Below are 22,831 nucleotides of genomic sequence, written 5' to 3'. Positions count from 1 at the left end.
GTGGCAGGTTCACTGAACACAACAGGTATGCAGTGGCGGGTTCACTAAACAGTACAGGTATACAGTGGCGGGTTCACTGAACACAACAGGTATGCAGTGGCGGGTTCACTGAACAGGTATACAGTGGCGGGTTCACTGAACACAACAGGTATGCAGTGGCGGGTTCACTAAACAGGTATACAGTGGCGGGTCCACGAACAGAACAGGTATGCAGTGGCAGGTTCACTGAACACAACAGGTATGTAGTGGCGGGTTCACAGAACAGGTATGCAGTGGCAGGTTCACTGAACACAACAGGTATGCAGTGGCGGGTTCACTAAACAGTACAGGTATACAGTGGCGGGTTCACTGAACACAACAGGTATGCAGTGGCGGGTTCACTGAACAGGTATACAGTGGCGGGTTCACTGAACAAAACAGGTATGCAGTGGTGGGTTCACTAAACAGGTATACAGTGGCGGGTTCACTGAACAGAACAGGTATGCAGTGGCGGGTTCACTGAACACAACAGGTATGCAGTGGCGGGTTCACAGAACAGGTATGCAGTGGCAGGTTCACTGAACACAACAGGTATGCAGTGGCGGGTTCACTAAACAGTACAGGTATACAGTGGCGGGTTCACTGAACACAACAGGTATGCAGTGGCGGGTTCACTAAACAGTACAGGTATACAGTGGCGGGTTCACTGAACACAACAGGTATGCAGTGGCGGGTTCACTGAACAGGTATACAGTGGCGGGTTCACTGAACAGAACAGGTATGCAGTGGCGGGGTCACTAAACAGGTATACAGTGGCGGGTCCACTGAACAGAACAGGTATGCAGTGGCGGGTTCACTGAACAGGTATGCAGTGGTGGGTTCACAGAACAGGTATGCAGTGGTGGGTTCACAGCACAGGTATGCAGTGGTGGGTTCACTGAACAGGTATACAGTGGCGGGTCCACTGAACAGAACAGGTATGCAGTGGCGGGTTCACTGAACAGAACAGGTATACAGTGGCGGGTTCACAGAACAGGTATGCAGTGGCAGGTTCACTGAACACAACAGGTATGCAGTGGCGGGGTCACTAAACAGGTATACAGTGGTGGGTCCACTGAACAGAACAGGTATGCAGTGGCGGGTTCACTGAACACAACAGGTATGCAGTGGCGGGTTCACAGAACAGGTATGCAGTGGTGGGTTCACAGAACAGGTATGCAGTGGTGGGTTCACAGCACAGGTATGAAGTGGTGGGTTCACTGAACAGGTATGCAGTGGTGGGTTCACAGCACAGGTATGCAGTGGTGGGTTCACAGCACAGGTATGCAGTGGTGGGTTCACTGAACAGGTATGCAGTGGTGGGTTCACAGAACAGGTATGCAGTGGCAGGTTCACTGAACAGGTATGCAGTGGTGGGTTCACTGAACAGGTATGCAGTGGTGGGTTCACTGAACAGGTATGCAGTGGTGGGTTCACAGAACAGGTATGCAGTGGCAGGTTCACTGAACAGGTATGCAGTGGTGGGTTCACAGCACAGGTATGCAATGGTGGGTTCACTGAACAGGTATGCAGTGGTGGGTTCACAGCACAGGTATGCAGTGGTGGGTTCACAGCACAGGTATGCAGTGGTGGGTTCACAGAACAGGTATGCAGTGGTGGGTTCACAGCACAGGTATGCAGTGGTGGGTTCACAGCACAGGTATGCAGTGGTGGGTTCACAGCACAGGTATGCAGTGGTGGGTTCACAGAACAGGTATGCAGCCAGACAGGAACAAGTTAAGCCTAACTAATCTTTCCCTGAGAGACAGTCTGCAGCAGCTCGCCCTACTCTCACTAACGCAGGCAGCACACGAGTGACCGTAATGGCCGCCGCTGCCTGCCTTATATAAGGGGGGGTGGGGCTCCAGGGGCTAGTGTAGCCTAATTGGCTACACTGGGCCTGCTGACTGTGATGTAGAGGGTCAAAGTTGACCCTCCATGTGCATTATGGGGCGAACCGAACTTCCTCAGAGGTTCGCCTGCGGGATGCGAACCACTGAAGTTCGCATGGAACCATTCGCAGGCGAACCGTTCGGCCCAACTCTACTGCTGGCACAGTGGCAGCTGCTAATCAGTGGCTGTTACTACCTCTGGCATAGTGGCAGCTGCTAATCAGTGGATTTTACGGCCCCTGGCATAGTGGTGGCTGCTTATCAGTAGCTGCTACTGCTACAGTGGTGGCTGATAACCTACAGGCGAAAAAAGGGGGAAGTAGAGAGGCAACACAAAGTAGCCCATGCATGCAGCTACGGCCTGTGGGTCGCATGGAATTAATAACTGTAGAGAGATTTGGGGCCACCAGAAAGGGCTTGGTGGGCTGCATATAGAGTGGGGCCGAACCTCCGATTTTAGGTTCGCGAACAGGGTTCGCGAACTTCCGCGTAAGGTTCGTTTCGCGGAAAAGTTCGCAAACCGCAATAGACTTCAATGGGGATGCGAACTTTGAAAAAAAAAAATTATGCTGGCCACAAAAGTGATGGAAAAGATGTTTCAAGGGGTCTAACACCTGGACCCCCAGGTGGAGGAGTGGGATACATGCCAAAAGTCCCCGGGAAAAATCTGGATTTGACGCAAAGCAGCGTTTTAAGGGCAGAAATCACATTGAATGCTAAATGACAGGCCTAAAGTGCTTTAAAACATCTTGCATGTGTATACATCAATCAGGTAGTGTAATTAAGGTACTGCTTCACACTGACACACCAAACTCACCGTGTAACGCACCGCAAACAGCTGTTTGTGTAGTGACGGCCGTGCTGGACTGGTGCGCACCATGGCGAGAGTGCAGGTTTTGGTGGCTTTACAGCCCATATGGTTGCCTGGCTGATGAACAGAACAGGTATGCAGTGGTGGGTTCACTGAACACAACAGGTATGCAGTGGCGGGTTCACAGAACAGGTATGCAGTGGCAGGTGCACTGAACAGGTATACAGTGGCGGGTTCACTGAACACAACAGGTATGCAGTGGTGGGTTCACAGAACAGGTATGCAGTGGCAGGTTCACAGAACAGGTATACAGTGGCGGGTTCACTGAACAGAACAGGTATACAGTGGCAGGTTCACTGAACAGAACAGGTATACAATGGCGGGTTCACTGAACACAACAGGTATGCAGTGGCGGGTTCACTGAACAGAACAGGTATGCAGTGGTGGGTTCACAGAACAGGTATGCAGTGGCAGGTTCACAGAACAGGTATACAGTGGCGGGTTCACTGAACAGAACAGGTATACAGTGGCAGGTTCACTGAACAGAACAGGTATACAGTGGCGGGTTCACTGAACACAACAGGTATGCAGTGGCGGGTTCACTGAACAGAACAGGTATGCAGTGGTGGGTTCACTGAACAGGAATACAGTGGTGGGTTCACTGAACAGAACAGGTATGCAGTGGCGGGTTCACTGAACAGAACCGGTATGCAGTGGCGGGTTCACTGAACAGAACAGGTATGCAGTGGCAGGTTCACTGAACAGAACAGGTATGCAGTGGTGGGTTCACAGAACAGGTATGCAGTGGCAGGTTCACAGAACAGGTATACAGTGGCGGGTTCACTGAACAGAACAGGTATACAGTGGCAGGTTCACTGAACAGAACAGGTATACAGTGGCGGATTCACTGAACACAACAGGTATGCAGTGGCGGGTTCACTGAACAGAACAGGTATGCAGTGGTGGGTTCACTGAACAGGAATACAGTGGCGGGTTCACTGAACACAACAGGTATGCAGTGGCGGGTTCACTGAACAGAACAGGTATGCAGTGGTGGGTTCACAGAACAGGTATGCAGTGGCAGGTTCACTGAACAGGTATGCAGTGGTGGGTTCACTGAACAGGTATGCAGTGGTGGGTTCACTGAACAGGTATGCAGTGGTGGGTTCACAGTACAGGTATGCAGTGGTGGGTTCACAGAACAGGTATGCAGTGGCAGGTTCACTGAACAGGTATGCAGGTATCCAGTGGGCTCACTGAACAGAACAGGTATGGTGGGCTCACTGAACAGAACAGGTATGCAGCCAGGAACAAGCTAAGCCTAACTAATCTTTCCCTATGAGAGACAGTCTGCAGCAGCTCGCCCTACTCTCACTAACGCAGGCACATGAGTGAGCCTAATGGCCGCCGCTGCCTGCCTTTTATTAGGGGGGGAGTGGCTCCAGGGGCTAGTGTAGCCTAATTGGCTACACTGGGCCTGCTGACTGTGATGTAGAGGGTCAAAGTTGACCCTCATGGTGCATTATGGGGCGAACCGAACTTCCGCAAAACTTCGCCTGCGGGACGCGAACGCGAACCACTGAAGTTCGCATGGAACCGTTCGCAGGCGAACCGTTCGGCCCAACTCTACCTGCATATGGCCCCCTGGCTGGACTTTGGACATGCCTGATTTAAAGAGGAATGCCAGTGAAAATAATGTGATAAACAAGTGCTTAATTTTTACAATAATTATGTATAAATTATTTAGTCAGTGTTTTCCCATTGTAAAATATTTCCTCTCCCTGATTTACATTCTGACATTTATTACATGGTGACATTTTTACTACTGGCAGATGATGTCAGTGGAAGGAGATGCTGCTTACTTTTTGGCAGTTGGAAACAGCTGTTATTTCCCACAATTCAACAAGGCTCCCACAGTGTGATGTCAGAACCATAGTCCTGACATCACACTGTGGGAGTGGTTTCACCACAATATCAGCCATACAGAGCCCCCGATGATCCGTTTGTGACAAGGAAAAGATTTCTCATGGGAAAGGGTGTATCAGCTACTTTTGAAATTAATTTCAATTCTTGGTTACGGTTTCTCTTTAAGTTCTTAATAGGAAATGCCCTAGAAAGGCACTGTGGCCAACAACCCATGCAATTTTCTTATGTACCTGGCATACATTTTTTGTTTGCATTAACCTAGCTAAACCACTGTAGAAATTCCTATAACATTTCTGGATTGTATGGTGCCTGTCCTTGCGTTGGATGTTGTGGTGACCCCTTGGGTACTGGGGTTAGACCTAGGCACACCATAATTTGTCCAGCTTGGTGCTTCTGACCACTTCGATTACTATTGAGAATAAAGTAATTGAGCTTACATCTTTCAAGTGTGGTGCCGGTCCTTGCGTTGGATGTTGTGGTGACCCCTTGGGTACTGGGGTGAGACCTAGGCACACCATAATTTGTCCAGTTTGGTGCTTCTGACCACTTCGATTACTATTGAGAATAAAGTAATTGAGCTTACATCTTTCAAGTGTGGTGCCGGTCCTTGCGTTGGATGTTGTGGTGACCCCTTGGGTACTGGGGTGAGACATAGGCACACCATAATTTGTCCAGTTTGGTGCTCCTGACCACTTCGATTAATATACAATTACTGTATTTTGCGTCAGATACACTTTTTCTCCCCTGCCAATACCAAGCGCAGACCCGCCACGATGTCGGGGACTCCCTATATTGTCCTTGTGTCTCCTCTGCTCCCCCCTTGTTTCCTCCACCACTACCACTGCATAAATGCAAGCAGCAGTAGCACAGCTTGTCACGGAACAGCCGTGAGAAACGTGGGCGAATTGGAAGGATCCGCGCAGTCCAATTTCTGATCGCTTTCTGGCTAAATTTGTGCAGCCATTGCAGTAATCAGAACTGGGGTTTTTTTTTTGTTTTTTTTTTTCTCTTTCCCTCCTTCCACCAAAAGGACACTAGCCTGCTGCCGAGTGTCCCTGGCTTCAAGCTGTGCTGATGGCCCATCCATCAGGTAGAGGTGATAAGCACGATGGCAGAAGCAATCTAGTTGGGGGAAAAGTCAGACACTCTGGCTCCCTCCCAGCAGGGGAGCTGACACGTAGCTGGCTGCCCCAAACTTCAAAGAGCCTTTGCCTGGGAATGACCTGCTATAAATGCCAGAGGTATCTCATATTCCATAAACTGCTATATGTGTCATATTTTCTGTGTGGCCAGGCTGGCAGACCCTCCAAACTAACAGAGCATGCTTAGCCCTGGCTGGCGCTGGTTCTGAGGAAATTTCAGAACATTCTGAGGTAAAGACTGCCAGTTAGGCAGTTTGAAAGTGCCCTGATGATACCACAGGGGTCCCACCCATCATGTTTGGTATCAGGCTGCTGGGTAAATCGAGACAGACCTGAAAATGTTAGTAAATCTGCCCTGACCTGTATGGTTCTGTGAGATAGAGCCCATATAGGGTTAGATATGATTTCTGGTCCCCAGGACAAGGGGAGGACTCATCTCATATTCTAAGGGTGTGTGTGTGGCCCCCGCCCTCACTCCCTCCTACTGGATCAGGGGCATAAGAATGGCAGAGGAGACAAACTCAGTGTCCTCCACCCTGAAACTCCATCTTGATCTCATCTGTGCCAGCTTGAGGATATGCTGGCATCCACCTGGTCTGAACTCTGAACTTTGAGCTGAAACAAATCATTTTACCAAGGACTTTATAATTCTTCCCACAAAAGGACATCTTTCCAGGAACTAAGTATTTTTTCCCCCTTTCTTTTATTTTTCATACCGGCTATTAATGTCTCAATAATTGTTGATTTTTATAATTGTCTGTATATATTAATTATTTATATTGCTTTCAATAAACCGACGCTATCGTCAGTTCTAGCTACCCAATTATTCAGCATACACAGAAACTGATCCCAGGTCTCTGAAGAGACGCTACTATTGTTTGTTGTTGGCTAGACAGAATACAGCGTGTTTTAACCGTTTTTATTTGTAGATCTAGCCTCAGACAGTCAGTGGGCTCCTCTGTCCCATGGTAACAGAGGTGGTGGCAGTTATACCCTGAGCTAGTGTGTAAGTTCTAATTACCGTACCTCACAGGCTCCCTTCTGGTTTGTCTGCGGCCAATTCCCAACGGTTCCTGCGCATTGACTGCGACCAGAGTTCGCACGATCCGTGCGCTGGCACCGTTTGGAAGGCATTTCGCGGTCTGACCACTAGGGCTCCTGTGACAGTGTTTGGCAGCGGTTGGGACCTGTGTTGTGCTAAAAGTATCTAAGATAGCGCTAGCGCTATCCAGAAACGAACTAATTCGTTGGTGTAGCTGGAAGGCAATATATTTTTTATATACACAGAGAGACCGTGTAGCCAGTACCCCTCCCCAAAAGTTTTATTTTATTTGGCGTGGCAATGTCCGGGAACTACAAGAAAATGTGCCTGGCGGACCTGCAAAATCTTTGCCAAGAGAGATAAAAACAGGGAACACCAAGAGCCCCAATAGTGTAATTCGTACTGGACAAGGTGGCAATAAGTTTGTATTGCTAAATACTCACAAGTCAGGGTCACCAGCAGGCAACCACTGTAAAGGCAGGTGGGGAGATTGTCCTGACCCCACTCAGGATTAAGAAGTCGCTCTCTGTAGACAGGAAGAAAGGGTAGCAACCCTCCACCAAGGGTGGACTCAAAATTGTATACAATGAACAGAGGCGCCAAAAGTATAAGATTAGATTAAATGAGCTTAAAAACCAACTTAAATGGCAAAATTGAAGGAGGAAGTGGTGGTCTTACCTCCCTCAAGCAGACACGACAACGACTGCGATTCAGACAGTCAAACACATTTATTAGGAACTCCAAAAAGAAATGCAACGCGTTTCGCAGGTTCAACCCCGCTTCATCAGGCAATATAGGGAGGAGTATCAAACAATCTGCACAAGGATTCAAATTAAGCGCCTCTGTGAGGCGCTTAATTTGAATCCTTGTGCAGATTGTTTGATACTCCTCCCTATATTGCCTGATGAAGCGGGGTTGAACCTGCGAAACGCGTTGCATTTCTTTTTGGAGTTCCTAATAAATGTGTTTAACTGTCTGAATCGCAGTCGTTGTCGTGTCTGCTTGAGGGAGGTAAGACCACCACTTCCTCCTTCAATTTTGCCATTTAAGTTGGTTTTTAAGCTCATTTAATCTAATCTTATACTTTTGGCGCCTCTGTTCATTGTATACAATTTGCCAAGAGAGAGGCATTGTTGTCGGCCGCAAGAAACACCAGGACCTGGTAACGGACTTGTTTCAATGGGATACCCAGCAACTGCGGGAGCCGGTAGTGTCCTCGGAAGTGGATACCAGCCCATCTGACTCAAATCGAGGGGAACCACAGACTGAGAATCCTGACCGTACAGAGGTCGTGCATCCTGAGGGCTCTGCATTAATGGCTTAGCCGGAGACTGTCAGTGTGGTCCCCAATCTCAGAGTTTCTGAAAGTACTCGCCCGGAACTGGCCAGTACTGGACTGTCCATGGGTGCTGACCCGGTAATGCAGCAGGCATTACGACAGCTGATGGAGACTGACCTGGACAAGTACCTGCAGTACATGGCGGAGCAAAAGCGAGAGGAACGCCAATCTGCAGAACGCAAGGCTGCTGCTGCAGAATGCCACGCGAAGAGGGATCCCGCTGAGCGAGAACGGGAGCGCCAACGACAGCATGAGCTAAACATGGCAAAAGTGCAACAGGCCAACCGGAGTTCTTCGCCTAGCCTCCCTGCTGAAGGAGCTGCATCACCTAGGTAAGTGCAAAATTTAAATTTGCTAATTTTGAAAAAGACACAGACATTGACTTGTTTTTGCGATCTTTTGAAAAAGCGTGCCGTCAGTATCGTCTGTCCCAAAACCAGTGGGCCAGACATCTGACACCTTTGCTGCGCTACAAAGCGCTTGACGCTTTTGCAGAGTTACCTGCGGAAAAGGATAATGATTATGCTGCTATAAAGGACGCTATCATTACTAAATACCAGCTGACGCCAGAAGCCTATCGCAAAAAGTTCAGGGCCTGGCAGAAATAGTCTTCTAATTCGTACCGAGATGTGGTCAGCAGCTTGCTCACCACACTCCGCCAGTGGACTCTAGGCCTCACCAAAGGGTCTTATGGTGTCCTGGAGGACTTGATAGTCCTCGAATAATTTCTGAACATTTGCCCTGCTGATGTACGACAGTTTGTGTTGGAGCGCAAGCCTGCGTCAGCAACTGTCGCTGGAGACCTCGCTGAGACCTTTGCAACTACCCGGGTGTCTGATACATGCAGAGCTGTCCCATCCAGCTGGAGAGGAGATCAGCCCAATACCCCGGCAGACTCTCCTGCCCCTGTGAGCCGTCAGCCACAGAGGCCACCCAGCGCAGCTGCTGCACCCAGGCCTGCAGCCCCTGGAGAGGTCACCTGTCACTACTGCCACAAGACGGGACACATGAAGTTCACCTGTCCAGAGCGGAGGCAGACCACCCCAACTCCTGGACCACCTGCACCTCGCCCGCAGCAGACACCACCAGCCAGTGTACCTCAACCAGGAGCCGCATCCAACATGATGTTTGCCAAGGGGGCAGGGATCTCCCCCATCACATGCAATCACCAGCTGGTTACTGTGAATGACCAGCTTGTCACTGGTTTCTGTGACACCGGAGCAGATGTCACTCTGGTGCCTGCACACCTTGTCCCCGCAGAGGCCATCATCCCTGACAAGTACCTCACCCTCACCGGAGTGGGGGGCACTCTTTCTCACATTCCCCAAGCTCGGGTGTCCATCGACTGGGGGGTGGGAGTTCAAGAGAAGGTTGTTGGGATCCTGGACCAACTGCCGGTCCCTGTTTTGCTGGGGACCGACTTGGGCACGCTGGTGTCGTACTATGAACCTGCCCCAAGCCCTGTGGAATGCCAGGACGGAGACGGACTCTCTGCCCACACCCAGGTACTTTGCACCCAGGGGCAAGGACAGGGGGGAGGTGGGTTGAACGTGCCCAGTTCAGGGGTACCTGTGTTTGATGTACAAACTGTCTGTGATGAAAATTTTCCTGTTACTGTTATTAATGCTTGTAACAATGATGTAGGTAATGCCAATATGTGCCATTCTGAAGGTATACCTGTGCTAGCGGTAACACGCAGTCGTACTGCTCAGCACCTGAGCTCAGAACAGGTGGGGGAGGCTCCGGCCTCCTCCCCCTCCTCTGACCACAGGGATGGTACCCTTCAGCCACTAACCTCATACGCCACGGGCCAGCTGGCTGAGAGTGAGAGTGCTGCATTTGTGCAAGCACTCCAGACTGACCCTAGCCTCGAGGCCCTCAGAAGACAGGCTTCTGAGCCCCTCACAGACGAGGCTACATTCAAGGTATACTGGGAAGGTGGGAAGTTGTACAGTGAGCCTGTACACCCCACCGAAGGTGAAATGAGGATGGGTACCAAGTTGCTTGTGGTACCTAGTGCCTTCCGGGGGCATGTGCTGAAGTCCGCACATGACATTCCCCTGGCCGGGCACTTGGGGATCCACAGGACACTTGATCGTATCCAGGGACATTTCTACTGGCCTCGAATGCGGATAGATGTGACGAACTACTGCTGCTCATGTACCATTTGCCAAAAGGTAAAAAGGGCTGGGAATCCCCGCAAAGCTCCCTTGTGTCCACTGCCAATCATAGGTGAGCCCTTTCACAGAGTGGCAGTCGACATAATTGGACCGTTGCCCACTCCCAGCAGCAGTGGCAAAAGGTACATCCTGACGGTGGTGGATTACGCCACCCGCTATCCTGAGTCCATGGCACTTTCCTCCCTGAGGGCGGACAAGGTAGCCGACGCGCTACTTACCATTTTCTCCCGAGTCGGGTTCCCTGCGGAGATGCTCTCTGATCAGGGATCCCAGTTTATGTCCGGACTCATGGAGGCCCTGTGCAAAAAGATACAGATGACGCACATTGTCTCCAGTCCCTACCACCCGCTGACCAATGGACTGTGTGAAAGGTTCAACGGGTCGCTGAAGCAAATGCTGACCACGTTTGTTGAGTCGCAAGGTGGGGACTGGGAACGATACCTGCCTCATCTGTTGTTTGCATACAGGGAGGTGCCGCAGGAATCTACCGGGTTCTCCCCGTTCGAGCTCCTGTATGGTAGGAATGTCTGAGGACCCCTACAATTGATGCGGGAGACGTGGGAGGGCAAGGGTGACCCCACCGATGTCTCTGTAGTTGATTATGTTCTCAAGTTCAGGAACAAGATGGAGTCCCTCACGGAAATGGTAACGGAAAACATGGCCCGGGCTCAGGCCAGACAAAAACTCTGGTATGACCGCACTGCTGGAGAGAGGTCATTCGAAGTAGGTGACAAAGTGTATGCCCTTCTTCCAGTGAGGCAGAACAAGCTGCAAGCGGCCTGGGAGGGACCCTACACTATACTGCAATGGTTAAACCCTCTGACATATCTGGTGAACATGGGAGGCAGGAAACAGAAAAGCTTTCATGTCAACATGCTGAAGGCCCACCATGACAGGACCAAGTATGTGCTGCCGGTGTGCAGCCGGTTAGAGCAGGGAGAGGCAGACCCCCTGTTAGACCTGTTGGCTGACATATGAGATGTGGACAGCGACCTAAGCGTCAACCCACAACTCTCCTCGTCCCAGCAAGAGCAATTGCAGGAGGTGCTGGGTCCGTACCAGCCCACCTCCTCCGGTGTCCCGGGGCGGACCAGTCTAGCCGTGCATAGGGTAGATACCAGCACCCATCCCACCATCAGGCATTCCGCTTACCGCGTCTCCCCAGAGGTGCAAGCGGACATGCAGAAAGAGGTGAGGGAGATGCTGGAGCTAGGGGTGTTCAAAAGTCCTGTAGTGCCTGGGCAGCCACTGTTGTCCTGGTCCCCAAGAAGGACCAGACAACTCGGTTCTGCGTAGACTACAGGAAGTTGAATGCCATCACCACTACAGACGCCTACCCCATGCCTCGCATCGATGAGTTGTTGGATACGCTGGCGTCTGCCAGGTACCTATCAATCATGGATCTGAGCCGGGGGTACTGGCAGATACCACTTGCACCTGACGCGAAGCAAAAGTCGGCGTTCATCACCCCTTTCGGCCTCTTCGAGCTCACGATGATGCCCTTTAGGATGAAGAACGCTCCTGCCACGTTTCAGCGGGCCTAAACGACCTGCTGGAGGGACTGCAAAGGTTCGCTGTAGCGTACTTGGATGACATTGTGGTGTTCAGCCCCACCTGGGAGGAACACCTCAAACACCTGTACCAGGTACTAGAGAGGCTGGCCGCAGCCAATCTGACCGTTAAGCTGAGTAAGTGTCAGATTGGCATGACCGAGGAGCAGTACTTAGGTCACCAGGTGGGGGGTAACACCCTGAAACCTGACACGGGAAAGGTGGACGCCATCCTGGCATGGCCTCGGCCTATCACGAAAAAGCAGGTCCAGGCGTTCCTGGGGACCGCCGGCTACTATAGGAAATTCGTTCCAGCCTATAGTACCCTAGCGAAGCCCCTAACCGATGCCACTAGCAAGAAACACCCCAAGGTTGTTAGCTGGACCCCCGCTTGCGAGAACGCCTTCCAAGCCTTAAAGCAGGCACTTGCAAGCGCCCCTGTGCTTCAAGCCCCAGATTTCAGTCGTCGGTTTGTTGTGCAAACCGATGCCTCTGACTACGGTCTCGGTGCAGTCCTCAGCCAGGTGGATGGAAAGGACTGCACCGAGACCGTAGTCTGGCTCAGGTAGAGGTATCCTCTACCTGAGCCAGAAGCTCCTGCCCCGAGAGGTAGCCTACTCCACTACTGAAAAGGAGTGCCTAGCGATCATGTGGGCCCTACAGAAACTGCAATCCTATCTGTACGGCCGCTCCTTCACGATCATTACCGATCATAATCCCCTGAGTTGGCTGAACTGCACTGCTGGGACCAATGGCAAGCTCTTACGTTGGAGCCTGTCATTACAGCAGTACGACTTCACGATTCAACACAAGGCAGGCAGCCGACACCAGAACGTCGACGGGCTGTCCCGTTGCAACGGGGAACTAGATCAGATATCGCAGGTTAGCGGCAACGACACACATCTTGCTGATGCATGTCGATTTGCCTTCTCCCCAGGGGGTGCTGTCACGGAACAGCCGTGAGAAACGTGGGCAAATTGGAAGGATCCGCACAGTCCAATTTCTGATCGCTTTCTGGCTAAATTTGTGCAGCCATTACAGGAATCAGAACTGGGGTTTTTATTTTCTTTTTTTTTTTCTCTTTCCCTCCTTCCACCGAAAGGACACTAGCCTGCTGCCGAGTGTCTCTGGCTTCAAGCTGTGCTGATGGCCCATCCATCAGGTAGAGGTGATAAGCACAATGGCAGAAGCAATCTAGTTGGGGGAAAAGTCAGACACTCTGGCTCCCTCCCAGCAGGGGAGCTGACACGTAGCTGGCTGCCCCAAACTTCAAAGAGCCTTTGCCTGGGAATGACCTGCTATAAATCCCAGAGGTATCTCATATTCCATAAACTGCTATATGTGTCATATTTTCTGTGTGGCCAGGCTGGCAGACCCTCCAAACTAACAGAGCATGCTTAGCCCTGGCTGGCGCTGGTTCTGAGGAAATTTCAGAACATTCTGAGGTAAAGACTGCCAGTTAGGCAGTTTGAAAGTGCCCTGATGATACCACAGGGGTCCCACCCCTCATGTTTGGTATCAGGCTGCTGGGTAAATCGAGACAGACCTGAAAATGTTAGTAAATCTGCCCTGACCTGTACGGTTCTGTGAGATAGAGCCCATATAGGGTTAGACATGATTTCTGATCCCCAGGACAAGGGGAGGACTCATCTCATATTCTAAGGGCCCCCGCCCTCACTCCCTCCTACTGGATCAGGGGCATAAGAATGGCAGAGGAGACAAACTCAGTGTCCTCCACCCTGAACCTCCATCTTGATCTCATCTGTGCCAGCTTGAGCAAATGCTGGCATCCACCTGGTCTGAACTCTGAACTTTGAGCTGAAACAAATGATTTTACCAAGGACTTTATGATTCTTCCCACAAAAGGACATCTTTCCAGGAACTAAGTACTTTTCCCCCCTTTCTTTTATTTTTCATACCGGCTATTAACCATTTCACCACTGAGGGGTTTTACCCCCTGAGCACCAGAGCAATTTTCACCTTTCAGCGCTCCTACCATTCATTCGTCTATAACTTTATTATTACTTATCACAATGAAATGAACTATATTTTGTTTTTTCCGCCACCAATTAGGCTTTCTTTAGGTGGGACATTATGCCAAAAATTATTTTATTCTAAATGTGTTTTAATGGGAAAATAGGAAAAATGTGGGAAAAAATTAATTATTTTTCAGTTTTCGGCCATTATAGTTTTTAAATAATGCATGCTACTGTAATTAAAACCCATGAAATTTATTTACCCTTTTGCCCCGGTTATAAAACCATTTAAATTATGTCCCTATCACAATGTTTGGCGCCAATATTTTATTTGGAAATAAAGGTGCATTTTTTTCAGTTTTGCGTCCATCCCTAATTACAAGCCCATAGTTTATAAAGTAACAGTGTTGTACCCTCCTGACATAAATATTTAAAAAGTTCAGTCCCTAAAGTAACTATTTATGTATTTTTTTAATTGAAAATTTTTTAATTTTTTTTTCATTACAAAAAAAAAAAAAAAATGGGGAGTGTGGGAGGTAATGAGTTAATTTTGTGTGTATAACTAATTCATTTGTGTTTGAAAAATTTTTAGGGTGTAGTTTTACTATTTGGCCACAAGATGGCAACAGTAACTTTTTGTCTAATGCGACCTCCAAGCGTCCTTCCGGACGCTCGGAGGAAGTATAAGGAGGCTGGACACGTGAGTTTTTGTTCACAATGATCGCGCTGCCCATCGGAGAGCAGCGGATCATTGCGGGGCTTAGATCAACGAACGGGAATGGATTTTCCCGTTCATTGATCTCCGGGCGAGCGGGCGGCGGCGTGTTTACTAGCGGCGGGCGGCGTGTTTACGAGCGGGAGCGCGGGCAGCGGCGGGAGTGCGCAAGGTACGGATTTCTCTGTCCCTGGGGGTTAAAGGATGGAAAAAGGGACGGAGAAATTCGTACGGGCGGGGGTAGAGTGGTTAATGTCTCAATAATGTTGATTTTAATAATTGTCTGTATATATTAATTATTTATATTGCTTTCAATAAACCGACGCTATCGTCAGTTGTTGTTCTAGCTACCCTATTATTCAGCATGCACAGAAACTGATCCCAGGTCTCTGAAGAGACGCTACTATTGTTTGTTGTTGGCTAGACAGAATACAGCGTGTTTTAACCGTTTTTATTTGTAGATCTAGGCTCAGACAGTCAGTGGGCTCCTCTGTCCCATGGTAACAGAGGTGGTGGCAGTTATATCCTGAGCTAGTGTGTAAGTTGTAATTACCGCACCTCACAGGCTCCCTTCTGGTTTGTCTGCAGCCAATTCCCAACGGTTCCTGCGCATTGACTGCGACCAGAGTTCGCACGATCCGTGCGCTGGCACCGTTTGGCAGGCATTTTGCGGTCTGACCGCTAGGGCTCCTGTGACACAGCTCACCTAATCTATCCGTATCCGAGCCCATGACAATCAGAGACCTCTCCTCTCCTTCACTGTTCCCCTAGTGCTGGCTTCTGCTGATCGCATCATCAGCAGAAGCCAGCCCTAGGGGAGCCATGAGGGAGAGGTCTCTGATCGCTGTGGGCGTCGATGGATTAGGTCAGGGGCATAACTAGAAGTCCCTGGGTCCCCCTGCAAGAATTTGGATGCCCCCCCCCAGGGCCCACTCAGGGCCATTTAGGGGGGGCAGGAGGGGTCGCAGCATGAGGGGAGAGCTTTGCACATCGGCGGGGAGGGGGGACAGTCCCCACCCTCCCTCACCTCAAGCTCTCCCCTCTGCGCGCTCCCCTCCTGCATCTATCATCAGTGGCAGCAGCGGCGGCAGCAGGCACACACCTCCATTCACCGCCTGGTGATCAGGAAGTAATGTGAAGCTCTTACAGATCGGAGACCTCCGGCAGTGAATGGAGGTATGTATTGCTGTTGCCGCCGCTGCTGCCACTGATGATAGATGCAGGAGGGGAGCGCGCAAAAGGGAGATCCTGAGGTGAGGGAGGGGGACTGTCCCCTCTCCCCGCCGATGTGTTAAGCTCTCACCTCGTGCTGTGACCCCTCCTTCCCCCCCCCCCCCCAAATGGCCCTCAGCGGGCCCCAGGGGAGCCCCGGCGCTTGTAAACATAATAATGCGGGGTCTATTTGAAAAGGGCTCCTGTAAAAAAGGGCTCCTGGTGTAGCCCATATATACCAAATTCGGCTACAAAAAGGGCACCTGGTGTAGCCCATATGCCAACTTCGGCTACAAAGGGCACATGGTGTAGCCCATATATGCCAACTTCGGCTACAAAGGGCACCTGATGTAGGCCATATGCCAACTTCGGCTACAAAGGGCGCCTGGTGTAGCCCATATGCCAACTTCGGCTACAAAGGGCACATCGTGTAGCCCATATATGCCAACTTCGGCTACAAAGGGCGCCTGATGTAGCCCATATATGCCTAATTCGGCTACAAAGGGCACCTGGTGTAGCCGAAAAAGCTAGTTTTAGTTTATTAGGCAAAATTTGTTGGGTTATAAAAGGGCTCTAGATATAGCTAAGAAAAGTGATTATTATGACCTAACTGCTCCCTACTCTCACACAGAACCCTCCCCCGATTGGCGCCTATCCCTAATCCCCTAGGAGGTGCCTAACCCTAAAACCCCCCCCGCCCCCTTGTGATGCCTAATCCTAACCTCCCCTGCACCCTCGAATCAAAAATATCGGCTATAAAAGGGTTCCCTTTTGTAGCAGAATTAAAAACCTTGTAGCCTAAAACCTTGTAGCTGAATAATAAATATGGGCTACAAAGGGGTGCCTTTTTGTAGCCAAAAACCTTGTAGCCGAATAAAAATATGGGCTACAAAGGGGTGCCCTTTTGTAGCCAAAAACCTTGTAGCCTAAAAAAAAAATATGGGCTACAAAAGGGCGCCCGCTTGTAGCCTATATCAAAACTCCGGAGCCCTTTTCACCACCTTGTAGCCCATATTTTCAGAAATAACATTGATGTCTATGGAGGAGCCCTTTTCATACAGGCAGCTCAGGAGCCCTTTTCAACGGATCCCATGATGGCGTGTATATATATATATATATATATACTCCTGATCCTGAAGGGAAGTTTTCAGGGGCCTATTATATATACGATGCGGTGGTCGGGAAGTAGCTAAAGGGGAATTTTCCATAAGCTTCAGAGATATTGCATGTTAAAAAGTGATTCCCTGTACAGGTATTAAGCACTTGGTGCTGGCACTACAGTATATTCACATCTTCTTTGCCACCAGTTTTGGCAGAAGGATTTTAGCCTGCAGTACTAACGAGCAAAGCATGCATGCTAACACCCGCCTGTGCTTATTACCCCAGGCACCAGTTGTGGCACTAACCAGGGTGTTTCAGCCTGGTGTCCAATTCTCCTTTCCCCCTTCAGAGAGAGGCGGCAGCTAGAAGGCAGCAATGCTGTAAGTATAATATTAAGGATGAATGCTCATTGATTTGTGAACATTAAAAGAAAAATTAAAGACCTGTATGCAGTGGGAATTAGAGATTGTGGAGCAGTACCGTAATATCTTCTTTAAGCTTGGAGCAAACCTGACTGCCAAAGCAGTTGACCAGAGCTTGACTTCTTGAACACACAGTTGTATTGTATGCAGACTAGGCTATCCATGCAGTGACATAACTGACGCACATTGGCACATTAGTCATGGGCATTGTGCTAATAGCGTAAGGAGTGCTGCTCCACTAGTGTTAGTACTGCTAAAATAGCTGTGGGCTTCCTGTGCACAGCAAATTTACCACTGCTTCGTGGATCAGGCCCACTGTTACTTAGGTATTTAGATCTTGGCAGAGATGACATCAAATTTAGCTCAAGTTTACTTTAAGGGTAAAGGATCCATGGTTGTTATTATTATGAAGAACATTCACTATATATAGCTAGGGTGGCCAGGTTCACATTACAGCCTATGGAGAAGCATGGTGCACACAAATTTCCCTGTGTCGTTTTGCGCTGTCTCGTATCTGACAGCTCATCATTCATCTGTCACCCTTTTCACTTGTTCAAAACAAGAAGGATTAAAATTTGGGTTCAGATAGCTTGAAAAGAGGAAGTAAAAGCAAACATTAATATCTAAGAATAATGTGGCAAGTTTTTCATAGACAACGGATGATAATTAGCAAGAAATGTAATTAGTTTCTTATAAGCAGATTCCTTTGAATCAGAAAGAGCGGGTGACATTGTTTTCTTGACCTTGTTATATAAAAATGGAAAATGTTTTGTGACCTTGATTATTACTGTGGTTATTAGATCTTATTGGTGTGTTATATTTACTCAGTAAGTTGTATTATGCTTTTGTTTGACATAAAGCTCTAACTTTCATGTATTGTTTTCTTTTGTACTTTCAATAAAGCTCTTTCATAACAATAAAAAGAAAGAGCAGGTTTTATATTTTCCTATATTCAATAAGATGAAGTGCAAATATGTCAGTGGCCTGTAGATGGAGCATCAGGAAGTGGAAGAAATGTATCTACTTGTAAGGTTGTGCTGCATCTGATTTCCTAATAAACACAAGCCAGTGTGAGCTGAGAATTCCCTTTTGTATTGCTGTTCAGGAAGTTGATGAGCACACCATATACTCAGCATGCTCCGCACAAGCGTTCTACTTCTGTCCCTTACAGGCATATTTGGCACAGCTCACTCAGGGAAAATCCTGGCTTGGCCCGCGGATGGAAGTCATTTTCTGAACCTCAATGTGGTCCTAGAGCAGCTTGCAGGCAGAGGACATGAAGTTACTGTGCTGGTCTCTTCAGCCAATCTTATCATGGATACCCACAGAGCCTCACCCTTGAAGTTTGTAACTTTCTCTGTTGGCTTTTCAAGAGAAAGAAATGAAGCACTTCTAGAGGAATTCCTGCGTATCTGGATCTATGAAGTCCATAAGATGACATACTGGCAGTTTCTTGCAAGAATTAATAAAGCCATGGCAGACACTCTGGAAATACAACAGTTTGTGTGCAACGGCATAGTAAAGAACAAGGAGATGTTAGATAAGTTAAAAGAAGAGAAATTTGATGTCCTTGTTGCCGATCCATTGGCTCCATGTGGAGAACTCGTAGCGGAGATCATTGGAGTACCATTTGTCTATTCATTTAGGTTCTCCATGGCAAATGTCATAGAGAGGTACTGTGGCCAACAACCCATGCCATTTTCTTATGTACCTGGCGTAATTACGCAATTTACAGATAGAATGTCCTTTATAGAAAGATTAAAGAATACGGGGCTGTTTTTATTTCAAGATGCTGTATTTTATACCGTGCTTTCAAGTTCCTGGCATGCTTATTATAGCGAGGAATTAGGTAAGTATGTCAGTGTACTATTTATTTGCATAACCTTGGCTTAGCCACTGTAGAAATACCTATGTTTCATGATTGTAAATATACAATGAAACCAATATAAGCAATGCCTGCTCATATCTGTGAACCATATTTCTACGCTGTCATTGTTTTTCCAAAGTCTGATCATTGTTCTTTTCTTGCTGAGCAGTGGCTGGATGGTGTAATGGTTAAGGGCTCGCCTCTGACACAGGAGACCTGGGTTCAAATCTCGGCTCTGCCTGTTCAGTGAGCCAGTACCTATTCAGTAATGAGTTCTTGGGCAAGACTCCCTAACACTGCTACTGCCTACTGAGTGCGCTCTAGTGGCTGCCTCACAAGCGCTTTGAGTCCGACAGGAGAAAGGCGCTATACAAATACTGCAATTATTATTATTATTTGCAGAATTTGTTATTACGGTACCTCTGCAAGAGGGCTGGTCAATTAGATGCAAAACTTTCTTACTTAAGCCTCCCATTCAGGGGCAGTAGAAACGCCCCCTGTTGATGAAGCCTATGGTCACAGTCTTGAGAGTCTGGGAATCAGATCATAATTTAGTAAACAGGCAGAGGACCTTGCGATCCCTCGGGTGATAGTGTATAGAAGATGCTGTACAGGTTAGCTAGTAGGCTAGCAACATGTCTGTTGCTATAGAGGTGGTGGAGGGACAACAATTTGTGTGTGACAGAGCTGTTTACCACGAACAGGATTAGAAGGGAGAACAATGCGCTTGTTGGTCACTTGGGCATTGGGATCACAAAAGATTCAGCATACGGGATATTTAATAAGCAACACAAGGTGGCCTTTATTATCCACCACAGCAGAGTGTCAGATTATATGTACATAGCTTACTATAGCCCCAGGAGTTCTAATACTCAGATATACAACAGAAAAAGATGACCTTTTACCCTTTAATGCCTCAAGTAACAGTTAAAATGAATAGCATCTATTTGATAATTTCTATCCTCTATTTAATTTGAACACTATATTAGGCTGGGTTCACACTTCACCGAAGCCACAATATGGGCAGTCACAGTGGATCCAAATATACGATCAACTGTGTCCATCCACACTCATTGGTTTCACGACATGTCATATATAGCATTGGCATCTATGTCATTTTCATGCTTCATGCGGTGTACACTAAAGCTATGCAGGTTGGGACTTTGCATTACATCACAGCAATTAATTTTAATGTGAACCTGCACTGACAATAAAGTAAATAGATAATTAATTGTATGTGTAGCTGCACAATAGCAAATAGAAATGTACTGTTGTCTCTTATCATTTTCATTAAGACAACTTAAATTTTGACTGTAAATTGTGCACAGAAGCTATATCAGTGTGACTAAAACATGGTTAATTCAGGTCCTAACAAAACATAGAAAAGGATCTCAGACAAGTAGGTAGTACTATATGTGTACCAATGTTTCTTTTATTTCACATGTCAGTTCAGGTATGCTTTAAATACAGGGGTATGTACAGGGATAATGTATGAACAGATAGCCCTAATGACCTTCTATGTGTTCTGGGTAATCAAGCAAAGCTCTTATCAACCCAAAGTAAGGTACCAGCTCTTTAAGGTAGCCATACACTGGCTCGATTCCCGGCCGTGTCGACAGCAGATTCGATCCTAGGATCGAATCTGCTGCCAATCGTTCGCGGTAAACGCAGCCGCCGATCCGATTCCCTCCCGGAATCGGATCGGTCCGTCGATCGCGCCGTGCGGGAAATTACCCTCGATCGCCTGCCGGTAAAGTGCGCGTCGCTAGCGGCGGCCGATCCGATCAGGTATACATTACCTGAGGCTGGCTCCCGGGCGTCTTCTCCGTGCTGCACGGCTCTGTTCCGGCTCCATCCATCCCGGCGCTTCCTGTGTCACTGCAGTGACCAGGAAGTTCTAATAGAGGGCGCTCTATTTGAACTTACTGGTCACGGAGTAACACAGGAAGCGCCGTAATGGATCCGGAACAGAGCCGTGCAATGCGGAGAAGAGGACCCGGAGCCAGCATCAGGTAATGTATACGGGGGGGGGGACAGGCGGCAGGAGCAGCTCAGCAGATGGTGAATCGGTTTCAGGCTGAAATCGATTCACAATCTGTTGGCAGCCATACGATCCCTCTCTGATCAGATTCGATCAGATAGGGATCTGTCAGCTGGTCAATCTAATGGCACATCGACCAGTGTATGGCTACCTTTACTCTTTATGGGACAATGCCCACAACATCAGGATATAGGAGACACATTCAGAAATATACTGCAACATACAAAAGCTAAAAGGTCCATTCTGGGATTTTTTTTCATGTAACCCCCTTGCCCCCATTCTCCCAAAACCATCTCCATAGTCACCTTTGGGGCTTCACAGCTTTGGGGGTCATGTTATACCAACCTCTAGTCAAAAAGTATGTGTTTTCCAGGACATTTTGGCTCTATCTGCACTGTGCCGACACTGCCCCCTTCCACAACCCATCTGCACCACATCCCAGAAACCTTCACTTTGATCCAACAATTCTGAGCCCTCACCATGTGATACCACCTAGCCATGCCCCCCACCAATCAAAAGGCTTGAAGAGGGAGATTAGTGGCTGTAACAGCCACATACCACTTTGAATCCTGTACAGAGATTGGTGCAACACCACATCCTTTCTCATAAGTGAAAGTTGAAGGCTTTGCCCTACTAAAGAAGCCAATGGAGACCAGACCAAAAGCCAGAGTGTCATCACTGAAACGTAAGGTGTCCATTAACCACTTCGGGACCACAGTCTTTTCGCCCCTTAAGGACCAGAGCCTTTTTCTCCATTCAGACCACTGCAGCTTTCACGGTTTATTGCTCGGTCATAAAACCTACCACCTAAATGAATTTTACCTCCTTTTCTTGTCACTAATACAGCTTTCTTTTGATGCTATTTGATTGCTGCTGCGAGTTTTACTTTTTATTATATTCATCAAAAAAGACATGAATTTTGTCAAAAAAATGACTTTTTTAACTTTCTGTGCTGACATTTTTCAAATAAAGTAAAATTTCCTATACATTTGAGCGCGAAAGTTATTCTGCTACATGTCTTTGATAAAAAAAAAAACATTCAGTGTATATTTATTGGATTGGGTAAAAGTTATAGCGTTTACAAACTATGGTGCCAAAAGTGAATTTTCCCATTTTCAAGCATCTCTGACTTTTCTGCGCACCTGTCATGTTTCATGAGGGGCTAAAATTCCAGGATAGTACAAATACCCCCCAAATGACCCCATTTTGGAAAGAAGACATCCCAAAGTATTCAGTGAGAGGCATGGTGAGTTCATAGAAGATTTTATTTTTTGTCACAAGTTAGCGGAAAATGACAGTTTGTGACAAAAAAAAAAAAAAAAAAAAGTTTCCATTTCTTCTAACTTGCGACAAAAAAAAATGAAATCTGCCACGGACTCACTATGCTCCTCTCTGAATACCTTGAAGTGTCTACTTTCCAGAATGGGGTCATTTGTGGGGTGTGTTTACTGTCCTGGCATTTGGGGGGTGCCTAATTGTAAGCACCCCTGTAAAGCCTAAAGATGCTCATTGGACTTTGGGCCCCTTAGCGCAGTTAGGCCGCAAAAAAGTGCCACACATGTGGTATTGCCGTACTCAGGAAAAGTAGTATAATGTG

At 48.1% G+C, this 22,831-nt stretch overlaps 1 protein-coding gene across 2 annotated transcripts in view; it reads left to right on the top strand.

The window, feature by feature from the left end:
• The window catches only part of LOC137504539 (UDP-glucuronosyltransferase 2A1-like), a 168,638-nt gene that overhangs the window by 87,955 nt on the left and 57,852 nt on the right, over nucleotides 1-22,831 (top strand). Inside the window, exon 1 of one of the 2 annotated variants that reach the window (XM_068233120.1) lies at nucleotides 18,408-19,175. The exons of the other annotated variant lie outside the window; for it this stretch is intronic. Coding sequence (XP_068089221.1) covers nucleotides 18,461-19,175 — 715 coding nt within the window. The 5' untranslated portion in view covers nucleotides 18,408-18,460. Of the gene's footprint in view, nucleotides 1-18,407; nucleotides 19,176-22,831 lie in introns of those variants that run through there. 2 annotated transcript variants of the gene reach the window in all.

This window comes from Hyperolius riggenbachi, chromosome 1, assembly GCF_040937935.1.
Source record: "Hyperolius riggenbachi isolate aHypRig1 chromosome 1, aHypRig1.pri, whole genome shotgun sequence".
NCBI classification, from domain to species: Eukaryota; Metazoa; Chordata; class Amphibia; order Anura; family Hyperoliidae; genus Hyperolius; species Hyperolius riggenbachi.
Note: the sequence above shows the minus strand (reverse complement) of the source record. Positions and strands in the feature narration are given on the sequence as shown.